Source organism: Balaenoptera acutorostrata, chromosome 1 (genome assembly GCF_949987535.1).
Source record: "Balaenoptera acutorostrata chromosome 1, mBalAcu1.1, whole genome shotgun sequence".
Taxonomy (NCBI): Eukaryota; Metazoa; Chordata; class Mammalia; order Artiodactyla; family Balaenopteridae; genus Balaenoptera; species Balaenoptera acutorostrata.
Genome location: NC_080064.1, coordinates 121968958 through 121984712, shown reverse-complemented (window position 1 = coordinate 121984712; position 15755 = coordinate 121968958). Strand labels below are relative to the sequence as shown.

General features: G+C 40.6%; 1 protein-coding gene across 3 annotated transcripts in view; it reads right to left on the bottom strand.

The window, feature by feature from the left end:
* PBX1 (PBX homeobox 1) overlaps nt 1-15506 on the bottom strand; it is a 284661-nt gene extending 269155 nt beyond the window's left edge. For 2 of the 3 annotated variants that reach the window (XM_007191072.2, XM_057528729.1), the window contains exons 1-2: nt 14642-15506; nt 11316-11389 (exon numbers count right to left, since the gene is read on the bottom strand). In XM_007191072.2, coding sequence (XP_007191134.1) covers nt 11316-11389; nt 14642-14832 — 265 coding nt within the window. In that variant the 5' untranslated portion in view covers nt 14833-15506. The remainder of the gene's footprint in view (nt 1-11315; nt 11390-14641) is intronic. The other variant, XM_057528710.1, reaches the window with a different exon arrangement.
* Nucleotides 15507-15755: the final 249 nt, after the last annotated feature.

Genomic DNA, 15755 nt, shown 5'->3' with positions numbered 1-15755 from the left:
CTATCTCCCTCTCGGGGATTGGAGAGTGAGGGCAGCTAAGGAGAGGAGGTGGAGGGGGGAGGAAGGGATCCTGGGGCGCCCAAGAGGAGGGAATAGGTGAAAACACAACCAAGCCCTTCTCCGGGGACTCTCGGCTTCCCGGGCCGCGCCCGGGCGGCCCGCGCCAGGGGTTCGGGGGCTCGAGGCCGGCTCTGCGCTGGGCGGCGGCTCCCTGCCAGTGCGCGCAGCGCCGCGGGGCGCAGAGGAGGCCCCCCGGGCCCGGCCGGGAACGCGAAGGCGGCGGGCGCTGATACCCCTGCATCAGCATCAGCCCCGTGGTGAGGTCACCAGCTTTCAAGGAGGCTTCGCAGCTCCCCCAGAGCCCCCTCCTCTGAAAGGCTAATTGTGCGCGCCGCTGCAGCAAGACCCAGGCGCCCGTCTACCCAGGCCCAGCTCAGAACATTACGATACGGTCTGAAAGGGGCCTCCGCTTAGCACAAGGCCATGTGGCCGGCCACCCCGCTCCTCCAAGGTTTCTTAGCATTTTCTCAAGTTCCCAAAGTTTTATTTCGTAATGCATCCCCTTAAACTCCTTCCCGACGACTCCGATTTCTCTTTCCCACCTGATCTAAGCAAACAGGCTCTCTCATCTCATGCGTTTTCTGGTTGTTTTCTCCTTTCCCCTTTGATTGGTCTCGGGACGAAGCTGCTTTAATTTATTCCTCACACGATCTAGTTACTTCTCCGGCCTTCAGACTCCGTGCCGCGCGCACCCTCACCACCCACCCACGCATTTCCCACGCAAGGGGTCAGGGATTACAAGCACCCTAGTAAGGAGGCCACACAAAGGAAAGCGGTGCATGTGTTGCCCGCGCTTTGTTTTTAAATGTTTATTAATGTAAGCAGGGTGCACGGCCCTAGAGCCTCTGCATGCAAATTCTGTAGAGAGGAATTAACGTCTACACACTCGTATCCACAGAGAGCCTTTCAGAATGGATGTAGGCTGGGCTCGTCATCAGGGTCTCTGAGAGGCTCTCTTTGTTAGGGACAAAAGATAAATGCAAATTTTCAATTCTATTAACAATGGTAATTATAAGGAGGATTCTCTTACAGTGACAAGACTTGGGCTCAAATCACCTAAAGCCCTCAGAAAAATGACTGACTGACAGCTATCTCTCAGCCCTACCAGCACAGGCCACTAGGTAAATGTATTCCTTTGACCTACTAGCAGATTCAACCCTGTCTCAAAGCAGGACAAATAGATGCAACTTTCTTCTCACACTTACTGAACCACACTTTCTCAAGGAAAGTCAAACATCTTTCTAGATATCCTCACTTTGTTTCCAGAAGCCCCACTGACAGGTAGGTGGGAAACAGACATTATTTTAGTATTTCAGCTGAGGCACACTGAACAAGCAACTGTCCACAATTCTATGGTGAAAATCAAACCTAAGTTTCCTGACTCCCTGCACTGCACCATATGAACTTGGCAAAGGTATCCTGCACTTCCAAGCCTGCAACCATATATCTCTGTATTTTCCAAAAGCAATTTTCAGTCTAGAATCCAATAGCTACAAATAGATAGGACACAAAAGAAACATAATTTGCATTCAGTCATGGAGTCAACAAGGTGGATTAAACTGGGACTGGCCTCCAGCTGGCCTTGTAAATGTGATACTGAATGCTTCAATTAAAAAAACAAACAAACAAACCACTAAATTTTTTTCCTCCCGGTTTGCCTTCTCCAGCTCAACTTGAATGACGGAGGCAGCTTTAACACCACCATAACCAGTTTTACACGACTGTCTAGAAAAGATATAAGGAGTCAGAGGATAAATCAGAAGTGCCGTAACAATGAAAAAAAGAATCGTGTTTCATAAATGCTTCACCTGCTTTCAGTGCTATGTATCCAGGCCTTGGCGGAGACTATGTTGGGGTTCATGATCCATGAAACGTGGGGTCAGATTAGTGGCTCTTTAGAGTGGCCCATTCCATGGATGTAGAAACCTGAGACCAAGAGGTTAAATGGCATTCTCAAAATAACATAGTAACTTGGAGGCAGGCAGTGTTAGGCTTTAGAACTCTTGATTCAGGGTCCAGCAAACACAGAATTCTCTCTACTTTTTCCATTGTATCCTAGCCGTACAAAAACAAGATGGCTGCTTCCACCACCCATTCTATTTTAGGGAACGTTTCAGATTTTGTTATGGATAAGGTATCAAACCATAAAATGAGGAGTTAAGGAAAGAAAAAAAAGTAAAAAACAGAAGAAGGTAAAGGGGAACCACCTCATCCTGGCTCCCAGTAGTGGGATATTCCCTGCCAGAAAGCAATGCCTTAGATAAGCTTTATTCTGGAACATGGCTATCCATCAGGAACCAATTTCAATTGTTGCAGGACTACCAGATCAAGTCTGAGTAGGGAACAATCAAGTTTCACACTCTTCCTTAGAGTGTGAAAATTATGCCAGAAAAAGAGCAAAACAAAGATTTATGCCAGGACAACCATTCTACGGCTATGCTCTTCAATACGGAGAGTAGTAGCCCCATGTGGCTATCGGGCACTTGAAGTATGGCTAGTCCAAATGGAAGATGTACCGTAAATGTAAAATACACAACTGATTTCAAAGCCTTAGTACAAAAAAAATGTAAAATATCTCATTAATAATTTTTATGTTGACCATATGTTGAAATATTTTAGATATATTTGGATTTAAATAAAATGTGTTATTAAAATTAATTTCACCTGTTTCTTTTGACTTTTTTTTTTTCCCCGATGGGCTACTAGAAAATTTAAAACATTACGTTTAGAATGACATGTGTTCACTGCACAGCACTGTTCTATGGGATTCTCTCCCTAGAAACTCTAGGATTGAAGGAAGGAGGCGCAGGAATGTTGGGGTAACGTCTGCTGAGCTTTGCCCCTGACTTTTTTCCCCTCTCATATTGAAAACCATTTAAAGCATTTAAAAGCAGGGTCAGGAAGCATCTCAGTGAGCCTCTAAAACTCCTGGCCAGAGCTGGTAGAAAACCGAACCTGAATAGACGGGGTCAAACTAATGAGACCAGTGGTCGACAGCCACGTGGTTTCAGAAAAATAACAATAGTTGCCATGTATTGAGCATACTCATGGAACTATGTGCTTTATATTATTGTCTTGGTTAGTCCTTCAACAAGCCTACATTGTATTATCTTTACTGTACAAATGAGGAAATTGAACCTCTGTTAAATCAACTTACGTTATACAACAAGTGAGGATTTGAATCCAGATTGGTTTGACTCAGAGACCATGCTCTTTCTAGCATACTAGATTGCTATTCAAAAAAACTGTCTGACCTTTTTGGCAAAGGTCTTCTTCTCCGGGAACCTGACACCCGAAATTCTAGCAGTAGAGATTCATTCCTTTGACTTACTTTTTTTTTTCTTCTCTAAAATGCAGATAGCTCTGAGAGAGGTTTCACATAAATCCTGATCATGCACACTTCAAGTCAAATAAATGTATCAAAATATTTTTTCTGGGCTTCCCTGGTGGCGCAGTGGTTGAGAATCTGCCTGCCAATGCAGGGGACACGGGTTTGAGCCCTGGTCTGGGAGGATCCCACATGCCGCAGAGCAGCTAGGCCCGTGAGCCACAATTACTGAGGCTGCGCGTCTGGAGCCTGTGCTCCGCAACAAGAGAGGCCACGATAGTGAGAGGCCGGCGCACCGCGATGAAGAGTGGCCCCCGCTTGCCGCAACTAGAGAAAGCCCTCGCACAGAAACGAAGACCCAACACAAGCCATAAATAAATAAACAAATAAATAAAAATTAAAAAAAAAAATTTGTTTAAAAATATTTTTTCTTAGAGTAGGTTTTAATCAAAGAAGAAAAAAAATACAGTACACCCTTATACGTGGAGGAGAAGAAAGATCAGTGATTGAAGAAAAAGGCTGAAAAATAATGCTGAGAGCGGCGAAGACCAAATTTAGTGTTATTTACAATAAAACTTAAGAATACACCTACTACAGCTACTCTGGAAAACAGTTTGGCAGTTCCTCAAAATGCTAAGCATAGAGTTACCATATGATCTAACATTCCACTCCTAGGTATATATCCAGAGAAATAAAAACATGTCCACAGAAAACTGTTATGCAAATGTTCAGAGCAGCAACAACATATGAAAACAACCTAAACGTCCATCAACTGATTAACGGATAAACAAAATGTGGTATATCCATACAATAGAATATTATTTGGCTATAAAAAGGAATGAAGTATCAGTATACGCTACAGCACAGTGAAACTTAAACACATTATGCTAAGTGAAAGAAGCTAGTAATAAACCATATATTATATGATTCCATTGATGTGAAATGTCCAGAATAGGTAAAATCATACAGACAGAGATCAGTGATTAGTAGGGGCTATGCAAAAGGAGAAATACAAACTGACCAGCAATGAGTACAGGGTTGTTTGTGGGAGGTGATAAAAATATTCTAAATTCAGGTTGTGGTGATGGTTGCACAGTTTTGTGAATACACTAAAACCACTGAACTGTATACTTTAAATGGGTGAATTTCATGGTATATCAAATATATCTCAAGAAAGCAGGTAAAAAAAAGGAAAAAAAATCTACTAGTATCAAGGTTGTTATTATGACTGATATAACATTTTCACTAAAGGAAGAACATATGAAGAAGACAGGAAGAGGTCAGGTTGCCCTAAACTCACTTTATGTTACTCTTCCTGCTTTGAAACTTTGAGTTGAATGGATGGGCCTATGTGTTTTCAAAGGGAAAATATTTTTAACTATGATTACATAATATCTCCAGTTGCTGATGCTAAGAAAACACCATCACTAAAAATGCCATTCTAGCTTTTCAGGTGGCTGTTGTCCGGTTTGTAGATAATTAAAAACCTCTGTCTTTGCTCTTACCCATTCTTTTTTTCCCCTCTTCTTCCAACCTCGACCAGCCTTTTGGCCAGATATAACTCATTCTCACTTTAAGAGAATGGCAAGAGAAACATAAGAAAACAAATCTTAAATTCAGCACTATTTTTCCTTTTTCAGCATAGAATCACAGAGTCTTGGAATTGGCTTGGTCTTTTGGGACCATCTGGTGCAAGCCTCTCTTTTTCATATAAGAAAACAGGGCCAGAAATAATAAAAGCTAACAGTTATGGACTGTTTACTCTATGCCAGGCACTGTAATTTACATGTATTACCTCATTTAATCCTCACAACAGCCCTCTAAAATAGGTACCATTATTACCTTTATTTTACAGGTGAAAAAATGAGGCACAGAGAAGTTTAGTAAATTTAATTAGGTCACACAGCTGAAAAATAGGAGATCGGGATACAAACCCAGGTGGTCCAGCTTCAGACACCAAATCTTTAACCACTACTGTTATAGTTTCTCCTAAAAGTATTTAAGCTATCTGCCTGTCATCTTATAACTACTTAGTGGTAGGTCCAGAACTAGTACAGGTATGAGGAACCCACCCCAGTTTCCATTTACTGACAGAATGACAATGGGAGATATAGTTGAAACCATGACCTAAACCAAAAAGGATGAATTTTTCCACCCATTGCAATCTTGATTTCCACCAATAATTGAGAGATTGAAACAGAGCCATCAGAGATAAGAAGACCTTCCGGGAAGTCACTACTGACCTTATTCTGCCATGAAGGGAGATAGGTTTTAAAATCCTATGACAGTCTATACCCACACTTTTTTTTTTTTTTTTTTTTAATTCTGGAAATCACTCTGCCAAGTTCTGAGAAGTGATATCACTAAGATGTAGATGAGGCAAAAGATTCAACCAGAGAACTCTCCTTATGAGACATACTGACTACCTCACTACTTAATTATATATTTGTAGAAAAAGTTAACACAATGACAAACTATGAAATGGAATAGAATAGGAGTCTTGATATAATTTACTATAGAAAATACAGCATCTCTTATCTATATCATTCAGGGAGCTTAAAGCACTTTGCAAACAACTCATTAATTCTCTGCTGATTTTATTTATCAGTTACTACATTCCTTAACCCTCACCACACCATCTCAGGTAAGGGGTAGGAGTGGAGCCAGAATTATTATATTCCTCTAACCCAGGCTAAAATGGCCATGCAAATGTACAGGGTGCTCCCAGGGGCATATGAAAATGAGTAAGAGCTGTCTTTGGGAGCTGCACCTAGGACACTGCCTCAACCATGTGACATTTTGGGCAAATTTTTTAATGAAATAAAAAGGTAAAAAGTATGCTTAGAATCACTACACCAAGTTCCAACCATAACAGCATCCATCTAACAAAGGTTTGAAACCAAAGTTAACCAATGCTAAGTTTTCCTAGGGCATGCATGTCAACTACGCCTCAAGAGAAGCCAGGGTTATGCTTTAAATTAAAATTAAAATGCTTTCTTCTTTAAATATGTTTGATATCTGGGTTTGGGATTGGTTGCTTGCTTGGGGGTAAATTCTGTAATTTTGCCAACAACAAGCAAAAGTTTATGGACGTCAGCAGAACGGAGAAGCACGTGAAGAGAGGCATGTGAGAGAGGCTTGGCACCAGCAGTGAGCTAGATGCACCAGCAGGCAATGCCCGCCTCCACCCAGACTGCAGCCTGCCACCCACCTGGGGACCCACACCCTCGCTCCTTCCAGCTCGCAACACCCCACAGGGCCTAAGTCACAAGTTTCCCCTGCGTTTCCCCACTCATAAATCCTCTTGCAGCTTCCTCAGTTTCACTTAAATCTTTTTCATTCCCAATCCTCACAGACATCCTATTGTTAGAAGAAATGACACCAAATTTCCAAAGACCTCACTCTGGTAGGTCTGACCAAGCTGTTCTTTGCATCCTCCGCTCCACCTCTCAGGTGCCGGAATTGGTCCAAATCCACTTCTAAAAGTGGATGACACAAAATCGACTGAAGAGAAGGGGCGCTTCTCATCATAAGCTCAAATTGTGTCTGCCACGGAGCCGTATTATTGTAGGTCTATTGCTTCTAACCAGATTATAATAAATAGTACAGGGTCTAATCACCTGACTTCTGCCTAGCACATCGCTGTACCTGAAACAGAGGTTCAAGTAAAACTGAATCAAGTAACTTCCCTTCATTTGCTCCCCTTCTCTCTCTTTGTCCCTGCCACAAAAAAAAAAAAAAAAAAAAAGACCAAATACTTGAATTCTCTCATCAGCAAGAAAAAGTTTTTGCATTTGCCTGCTAGAGATGAACTTCTATGAAAAGTCACTCCTGCCACGTCAACCCCAAAAGGAATCTGATCAGAGGCAGCTCTAAATTGTCTGAAGTTATTTCACTCCACTCCTGTTCTCTGTTCAAGGCCTAATCCCATCAGAATTATTTCCCTGAAATATATAGCTTCCTTCCACGGTGTCCCCTCCACCTACATATACAAACACACACACACATACACATGTACACACGTGTGTGCACACACACACAAATTATTCTCTAATGCTATAAAAAGACGAGGATTAGGAATCCCATAATGTAATTGCTATACTAAAAAGAAGTGGCAGGCGAAAATAATAAGGGAGGGTGAAAAAAGGTGAAATACAGTAGTAGACTTCAGGAAAAAAAAACTACAGTCTGTGATGGGGGTGTTAATTGAACCCAGAGAAAAAAGAAAAGAGAGAGAACAAAGGCGCGTTAAGAAAGCAAAAAATAATTTTTTTAACCTCCTTCAGTGATTTGATAACTTCACTGTAGATAATACGCAGAGGAAAATTGGCTGAAAAGTGCCATATATAGCTATTATGTTCTAAAATTAAAAACTATTCACAACAATTACAGCTATTCGTTACTATCTATAAATAGTCTTCTTATAAATGTCACCCAATATTTTTTGTGTGTTTTCCTCATTTTTAAACCTGCATGATTTTTGACACAGAAATTTTTAAAAATCAAGAAACATTTAAAAATATAGTTAAGGTCTTTTTAAGAAATGCAGTATGTTTGAATTTTTCTTCTCCTTCTCTTCCATCCCATCAACCCCACTACCACTACCTCTACACAAATGCAAAACCCAGCCTATTGCTAATATGTCAGAGGACAGGGAATGGTTCTTAAGAAACAAAAGAAAATGAGATATTAAATGGTCCAAAACTCTCTATGAAATCTCTATGTTCCCAGAAGGAACAAGCAGATAAAAGCCACTTCTGAAATACACTTGCTGGAGGTCCTGACAGGGCTTTCTTGCTGTTGAGATCCACTGCCTGAGAATTTTGCAGGCATTCCTTGTTCTTAGCGTTTATTAAAAAAAGCAAAAAGGTATCAAAATAAAAACTTACCTACATTCTCAACAAGAAGACACTAGGGTTCTCTTTTTTTTTTTTTTTTTTTTTTCTGAATATCCCCACAGTAATTTCTGACTAAATACCTATCAATCAACTGTAATCTAGACGGTGCTGCCTACTTTGGGTGTTATGCGTGTGTGTTTCTTTAAAGTTCCAAAAGGTTGGTAAGACAATCTTAGCTAGTTTCCCTACTAATTTCTGAGTTTTCCAATGCAAGTCCTTCACAAAATCAAAAAAGCAAAAGCAGCCAAGGAATGCAATCACCACGCTTCCTCTCAGGGTCCTGCCTTCCTTGTAAAGACCTAGGTAAGCCCCCTGAGTGAGCTCCGTGTGAGAATACAAACAAACAGAGCCCACCCTAAATCAAGTAACGTCCACAATGCTTGAGACGGAAGCTCAAAATTACTCATTCAATGTGAGGGGCTTGAAAGTAACAATAGGAAAAGTCCCAAAACAATGAAGGAATGTATGTGAACTGATTATCCAAGTGATTTTTTCACTAGCTCTGTATCAAGAGGGGAAAAAAAAAAAGAGCTCCTACAACTTTACAGACACTATGTGTCTCAGACACGTCAACCGTATGTAAGATTTGCGGGCTCGTAGAAAGAGGGTGAGGCCGATCTTGAGTAAGTAATCGTGCTTTAGAATCAGAGTCCTTTTCAACACACCGCAGTTGTCTCCTACCTATAACACCGAACACTCAACATTCCAGGAGAGGTTTCTTCCTTCCCCTTAATCCTTCCAATACACAAGTTGAGGAATAAGAAGGAGAAAGGCCTTTCTTTCTTTCTCTTTTTTCTCTTTTTCTTTTATTTTTTTTACTTTCACCCAAGAGTGCCCTCTTAATCCAAAACTGTGTGTGTGTGTGTTTGTGTGTGTGTGTGTGTGTGTGTGTTTATTTCCCTCTTAACACGGGGCCAATCATCCTTATCATTTTCAATTTACAGTACTCAATAAACTATTTTTTAAATATATTGAGAGACAACATACAAAACCGTGATTTAGATTTTTTAAAATCTCCAAATGTTAACGTCATTCAATAACAGAAAATCTTAACAACAAAATACATAATCCAACAATTATACCTTTAGAGTATTATTTTGACCTTCCTATCACCATAGTTTAGGCAATATTCATGTAAGGAGAAAACTCTTGAACCCACACCAGAACCAGATCTCTATTCACACCCACCCACTTTGATCTACTGCCTCAGTAGGTTTTAATTAGAAGACTAGAATTAAACACTTTGGCCACAATATACATTTAAGTGCCCTGACGGGCTTCCTTTCAATAAAAGTCTGATAAAGTGTCTTTAAAATAGAGTCTCTTTGGCCTGGATTATCAAATATGCCTTTATAGCTTGATTCTACATTTTATGAAGCAAAATCAGCAGGAACGCATACCTGATTAGTAACAAATTTCAACAAACCAAATATTCCAAGTAAATAAGCAACAGAGAAAAAAGAAAATGAGAAGGAAGAAAAAAGTGAAAGAAGAGAAAGAAATATATACACACTTAGGTTTTCTGATCCGGGCTAATAGGAAAAAACAAAAAAAACAAAAACTAGAAAGTGTGACAAACTGAAAAAGCCCTTTTGATATTTGTATGCACAATCCATACATTTCTTAAAAGGTGTCTCACAGCTAAAATAATGCAATTCACAGCTTTGCAATAGGTTAGGCTTTGGCAAGGCAACCTGGAAGACTTAAAGATCTAAATATCACTGCTCAGGTGCTTTGTCTGGGATATCATGCACAACACAAATAACATTCAACAAAGGAGCTGCTTACTAATTTTCCATACATTTCAAGACCCGAGTAATTACATATTTGATCAATGGTCACATCTTGAAACTATTTCTTTTTTAAAAGAGAAACAGAGAGGACTCAAAAAGAAAGCCACCCTGTGTGCCCTCACTCCCCCCCCTTCCTTTTTTTATGTGTAACTATCAATGTATATCAGCCGGGCATGCAATCATATTTATTGTCACTTTCATTCATGTCATGCCCTTGCTTATATGGTTTAGATATGAATTATTGACTGTTACACTCCTTGTGGTAAAAAATAAATAAATAAATAGGATGTCAGGTACTTTGCACTGCTCTACAGCGAGCGAGCAAGTCAGAGGCCAGCAGAAGCTCCCGCTTTATATAACCACCCCTCGTTCCTCATCTTTATGCCCTGGTTTCAGATTGCCTTCTCAACTCTTTTCTTTTTACAAGGGAGAGACTCACCCACCTTGGAAAATTAAGGATTAAAATAAACAAACAAGAGGATGTTGCTAAATGTCCTTCCCAGAGCATCTGTTGTTTAAGAACACCTCTGATTGATGACTGCTATCTTTTAATTGTTGCTTTAAATTTTAAATGCCCTCCTGGGATGTGTTATAAGTGTGTTAGTCCATGATATGAGGGCTAGAAAGTAGAAAAACAACAGAATGAGTGAGCTTGTGGCATTCTATTCTCCTAAACCCAGTGATCCTCCCAGCTATAAAATCACAGGGCACTCAAATACCGATAACCTGATGTTGTGTGATGCTTTCCACAAAGATATTTGACAACACTCTGTCAAGAATCTCTAGTTTGCTGCTTCGTGTAATTACAAGAAAAAAAGAAAAGGAAACTTTAAACACTTAAGCACCCCGGTGCCCAACTCCAAAAAAATTAAGTGTTTTAAAGATGGACCAAAATATATTCCTTCAGGAAACGGACTTTTACTTTCATATTTTTCCTCCAAAGGGACATCATTCTATAAATTTCCCTTCATAACCTCTATCTCAGCCTCAATTTCAAAGAGGCCGGGAAGAGAGTTAAGGCAAATAAACCAGTAATGCCTGGTAATAACTGTCAAAGAAACTTGGTGCTTTCTTTTACAGGAAGCAGGGCTCCTAGGACTTCCTATTGGAATATGCGATCAATCTTGAGAGTACTTCTATTCTGAAATTTTAATATTTAAATGATGGGTTCCTGATTGCCGGTTAAGTGGTCAATTGGCCAAAGAAAATGCTTAAATGTTGGCATCTCATTCCTACCTGTTTTTTCTTTGATTTCACACAACACATTAAACAAGGCAGGCTTCATTCTGTGGCAGTTTAAAGCATGTTTTCTGCAAGAAAGAAACAACAGAATAGCTTAGGTGGACTCTAAGAGATCAAGCTGCTCATAATGCACAGGGGGAAGAAAATTTGAACATTTAGCCAAAATTATAGACCAAGCATAACTCTGTGGCATGCTTCAATTGCTTTATGACTTAATATACAGAGTCCCGCCATAGAAAAAGAAATAATGTTAATTAGCAGGGAGAGAGTAGGGATTTAACTACAGAACAGAACTAATCTCAATTACGCCCATTTAGGAAGAGTTTTGGGCTTGTTTGTTTGTTTTTTAAATAAGTAGTTTAATCCAAGTGGAAGTCTTAAACCAATAATCCTATCCAGGGCAATGAATACACAGGGCAGAGTCAAATGCATGGGTTAACAGTTTTGTATAATCTATGCAATCACCACAGCCTAGGAGCTGTCTGCTTCTCGGTCCGTGTGTGTTTTCAAATTTAATTCATCCATGTGTTCGAATTCATTCCGCAGATGCCCCTGTATTCTCATAAACACAAGATGCTTGAAAGGTCTTCTGAGTAGAACTGTCAATTTATAAAATTTCAGTCCCCAAGTTAAAGAGTATGGAAATGCATTGCCAGGGGGCAAACATACCCGTATGGGGAATAAATTCATTTCTCTGTGTTCACATTATGTCGCTTGTGCACACACTGCTTATTTGCAGGTGTTGAAATTCAATTATTTACAATTAGGACCTTGCACCCATTGGGGAAAAAATAAATACAATTCTGCCTTTTAGATTAGTGATTTACCTGGTTCTTCTGTGTGTTTGTATTCAGAATGCACTTGAAGACCAAAACAATACCTTTCCCTTTATTTTACTCTGGAAGCACTTAGCAGAAGGATATTGTTTTGGAAACAAAATACTGATCATATCAGCTATTAGTTAAGGGAATTCTGTTGACTAACTAAAATGAATGTGTAAAGATAAATGGGAACCTCTGGCACTCAAGACACATGCAGTTCTTTTTAAATCCCTTTCAAAGTTAAAAAATAGACACATCCTCATGAACGGAAACCATGAACCATGCTCTATATACTGTACATCAGAGGAGTCATAAACTCAAAATTCAGAAGTATCAAAATAAACATACACATTGTGTCTAAAATAGGAATGGTTCCCTATGTAAATAATAAATGTACATGATGAAGATCTGACTAGGGAAAGGAAACACCCGATTAAAGTATTTGCTCAGTTACATTGTTTAACCAAAAAGAAAAGCTTACTGGCGATTTAGTTATCTTGCAGGATGAGAAAAAAAGGTGAAAAAAACTTCAATGTATCAAAGACTTCTTTCTGGGCCTTTTAAAAGAGTTTTCATTAATTGTATTCTTATATAAAGGCCCAAATGCAAAAACAAATAACAACAAAAAATTCCACACGGCTTTGCAGAAATATTGCATTGCCACAGCACATCAATGGGGTTATAGAGAGAGAACAGAAAATGTCACTATCCCAAAATTGTGTCTGATCTCTCAACATCTAGGCCATTAAAAGGAGGAACCCGCCAAGCCACGGCTGTCCTCAGTTGTACAAAAAGGAGTGGGACTAAATATCAGAAAAGTGGTGAGTTTCCAGCCTTACCGGCCCCTTCAGCTGCACAAACTTGTTATTAAAGCAGTTTATTGGTATGTCTGAGTTTATTTTTCTGGAACAATGTAATGGAGAAATCTGTTCCAATTCAAAAAGAGACTGCCAGTGGGAAATCTTCCTCTTACTCTACCTATTAGCTTTTCTCTGGATAATAAAATTCAAAAAGGGCACAGATTAATTTTTGAAAACTTTTCCCTATTTAAAAAAAATGTAGCATAGTTCCAGTCTTTGAAACTTCCCAAGTTTTCAAGCACCCATAAACCTCAGGACTTTTGAGTTTACATGTTGCATGTGCTTACAGCTAAAATAAGAGTGTAATTCATAACATCCATGTTTTTAACTGCTCCTTCCCATTTTCTAAACTCAAATTCCTATTTCCCTTAGACAAAAATACGTATAATGATGTCTTCTCCATATAACTAAGTCTTGTGAGGTACAGGAATTGTGTATATATGATTAAAAAACCCAACTGCTTCTGAGATTTAACAAAGCTGGGTAATTGTAAAGACATATGTGGTCATTAGATTTTTTAAATTCTTCCTTTCGAGATCGGCCTTGGGCAAGCAGTTGGTGGGTTGCTATTTAGTTTATGTTTTATTTTGAAAAGATAATTCACTGTAAAATCCTAGAGTGGAGAATTATATACCTGGTAGTGGATTAAGTTGAGAAGCTACACAGCTTCTTTATTATGCTTCCTTAATGAAGATCTTCCTATCCTATAGGATTGAAATACATAAAATACACACTTGCCTTCATTTCTATTTTAGTAGCATCTAAGTGGTCCTGAAAGAAGCATGGGAAAAAGAGCATGCTTGATTTCCGCCCCCCCACACCTTTTTAAAGGACCATACATTCTGTACTACGGAAGGTTAGTAAACCCACTCAAAATAAGAGACAATAAAGTTACACTACATATCTGAGCCTCTTAAACCTACCAAATATGTTTGAAAGCAAAAGTATCTCTTTCTTTCTTTACATCAGCTTTTCTTGAAACAGAATTAAATAAATGCAAAATATTTTCTGGATAGCTGACAACTACTGACAAAGAATTACCTTGCTTTTTTTTTTTTTTTTTTTTTAAATAGGGAGATAAAGGGGAAAAGATAAAAATTAATTTTGGAGTAGTCCAGAAAGAAAATCCAAAGTCTCTAATTCAGGGAAGGGGTCAACTAAATTTGCAAATAAAGTGTTCATGGGACATTTTATTTTGTAATGTTACGGAGTCCTTCAACAAGAAGTCATGTAATGCTGTTCAAAACTTGACAATTCTGCTCTCTCTGATACTTTTTTAAAGCAGTAAAAAGTGCCGAGGGCCGCTTTTGGATCAGTTGGCAATATTTTCGGCGTGCCTGAGTGTTTGTCTGGATATATATGAAGACCTCTATATTCACACACACTCACACACACACTATATATATATATATATGAAAATATACATATACACAGCCATATCACGGCATGGGAGATTACACTTTCGATAACAACGCTCCTTCAAATTTTACTCCTCCGCCATATAGTTGCTCGTCAAAATGGGCAAAGAAATAACATTTAAAAAGAAAGCGCTGTGGTGAGTCGGTTCCCATTGTTTCCCCCAGCGAGAGGGAGAAAAACAAAAAACCCCAAGAAAGGAAAAGAAAAGCCACCATCTCACCTGGCCTGCGCCTCATCCAAACTCTGGTCTGTGATGGTCATAATTTGCTGTAAAATGTCTCCAATGTCCTGCTTCCTCCCGCCCTCCCCCTCGGTCCCTCCGGCCCCATCCTGCAAGTGCTGGGACAGGCCGGGGTGTCCGGCCATCCCGACCCCAGCATGGGAATGCATCAGCCTGGGCTGCTCGTCCATCTCCAAAGGCAACGGCAGCCCCCGGCTCTTCCTCTTCTGCTCCTCGGCTCGGCTCCTGGGAAGCACCAAGGCTTTTTATCCTTCAAGCTGTCTTCAAATCCTTTTCAGGATAAACAGGGAAGGGGGGAAAAAAGAAGACCAAAAGAAAAAAAAAAAAATCCCTTTGCCTCTTTAGAGGATGGTGGGAGGATGGGGAGTGGGGAGGGGGAGGGGGGCGTGAAGGGGTTGCGGGGTGAGGGTGGGGATAAGGGCTGGTGGGGAAGGGTGTTGACTCCAAAAAGCAAGAAAAATAAACCACCTTCCCACTTGACGAAAAGAAATCAGAGCTGGCTTTTGGTTTTTCAGTCCGGTATCCTTTGCAAGGCAGAAATGGGCTCCCGGCGCTTATATCTGTGGCTTAATCCTTTTGCAAATATGCATTGATCGGGAGAAAGGAGAGGAAGGCAGGGGGATTGCAATGCAAACTTTCCCCCCCACCCCCCGCTGCCCCCCACCCCCACTCCGGGCCAGAGTGATCTCAAAGGGGGTGGGCTGTTGCAAAAGCCAGATCTCCCCCAGCCGCGGCGGCAAGGCAGAGCACAGGCTCGCTCCTCCACCGTGTCTCTGCAAACTCCAGCAGCCCCGTCAGCCTCCTGCTTTTGTTTAGCTCAGGCTCAGGACTCCAGAAACATATACAGAAAAACCACAGCCTGAGAGGAGGAGGAGGAGGAGAAGGAGGAGGAGGATGAGAAGGAGGAGAGGGGAGGGGGCAGAGGAAAGGGAGGAGGGGGCGGGGAAGCCGGGAGGCGGGGAAGGGAAGGAGGGAGGAGGGCACCCGGAGGCCCGCCCCCCTTCCCTGATTGGCCATCGGAGAAAAGACGGGCCCCTCCTCCAGCTGCTTTCCTCCCTGCGCCTCCTCCTCGGCCTCCTTCGGCTCCTCCTCG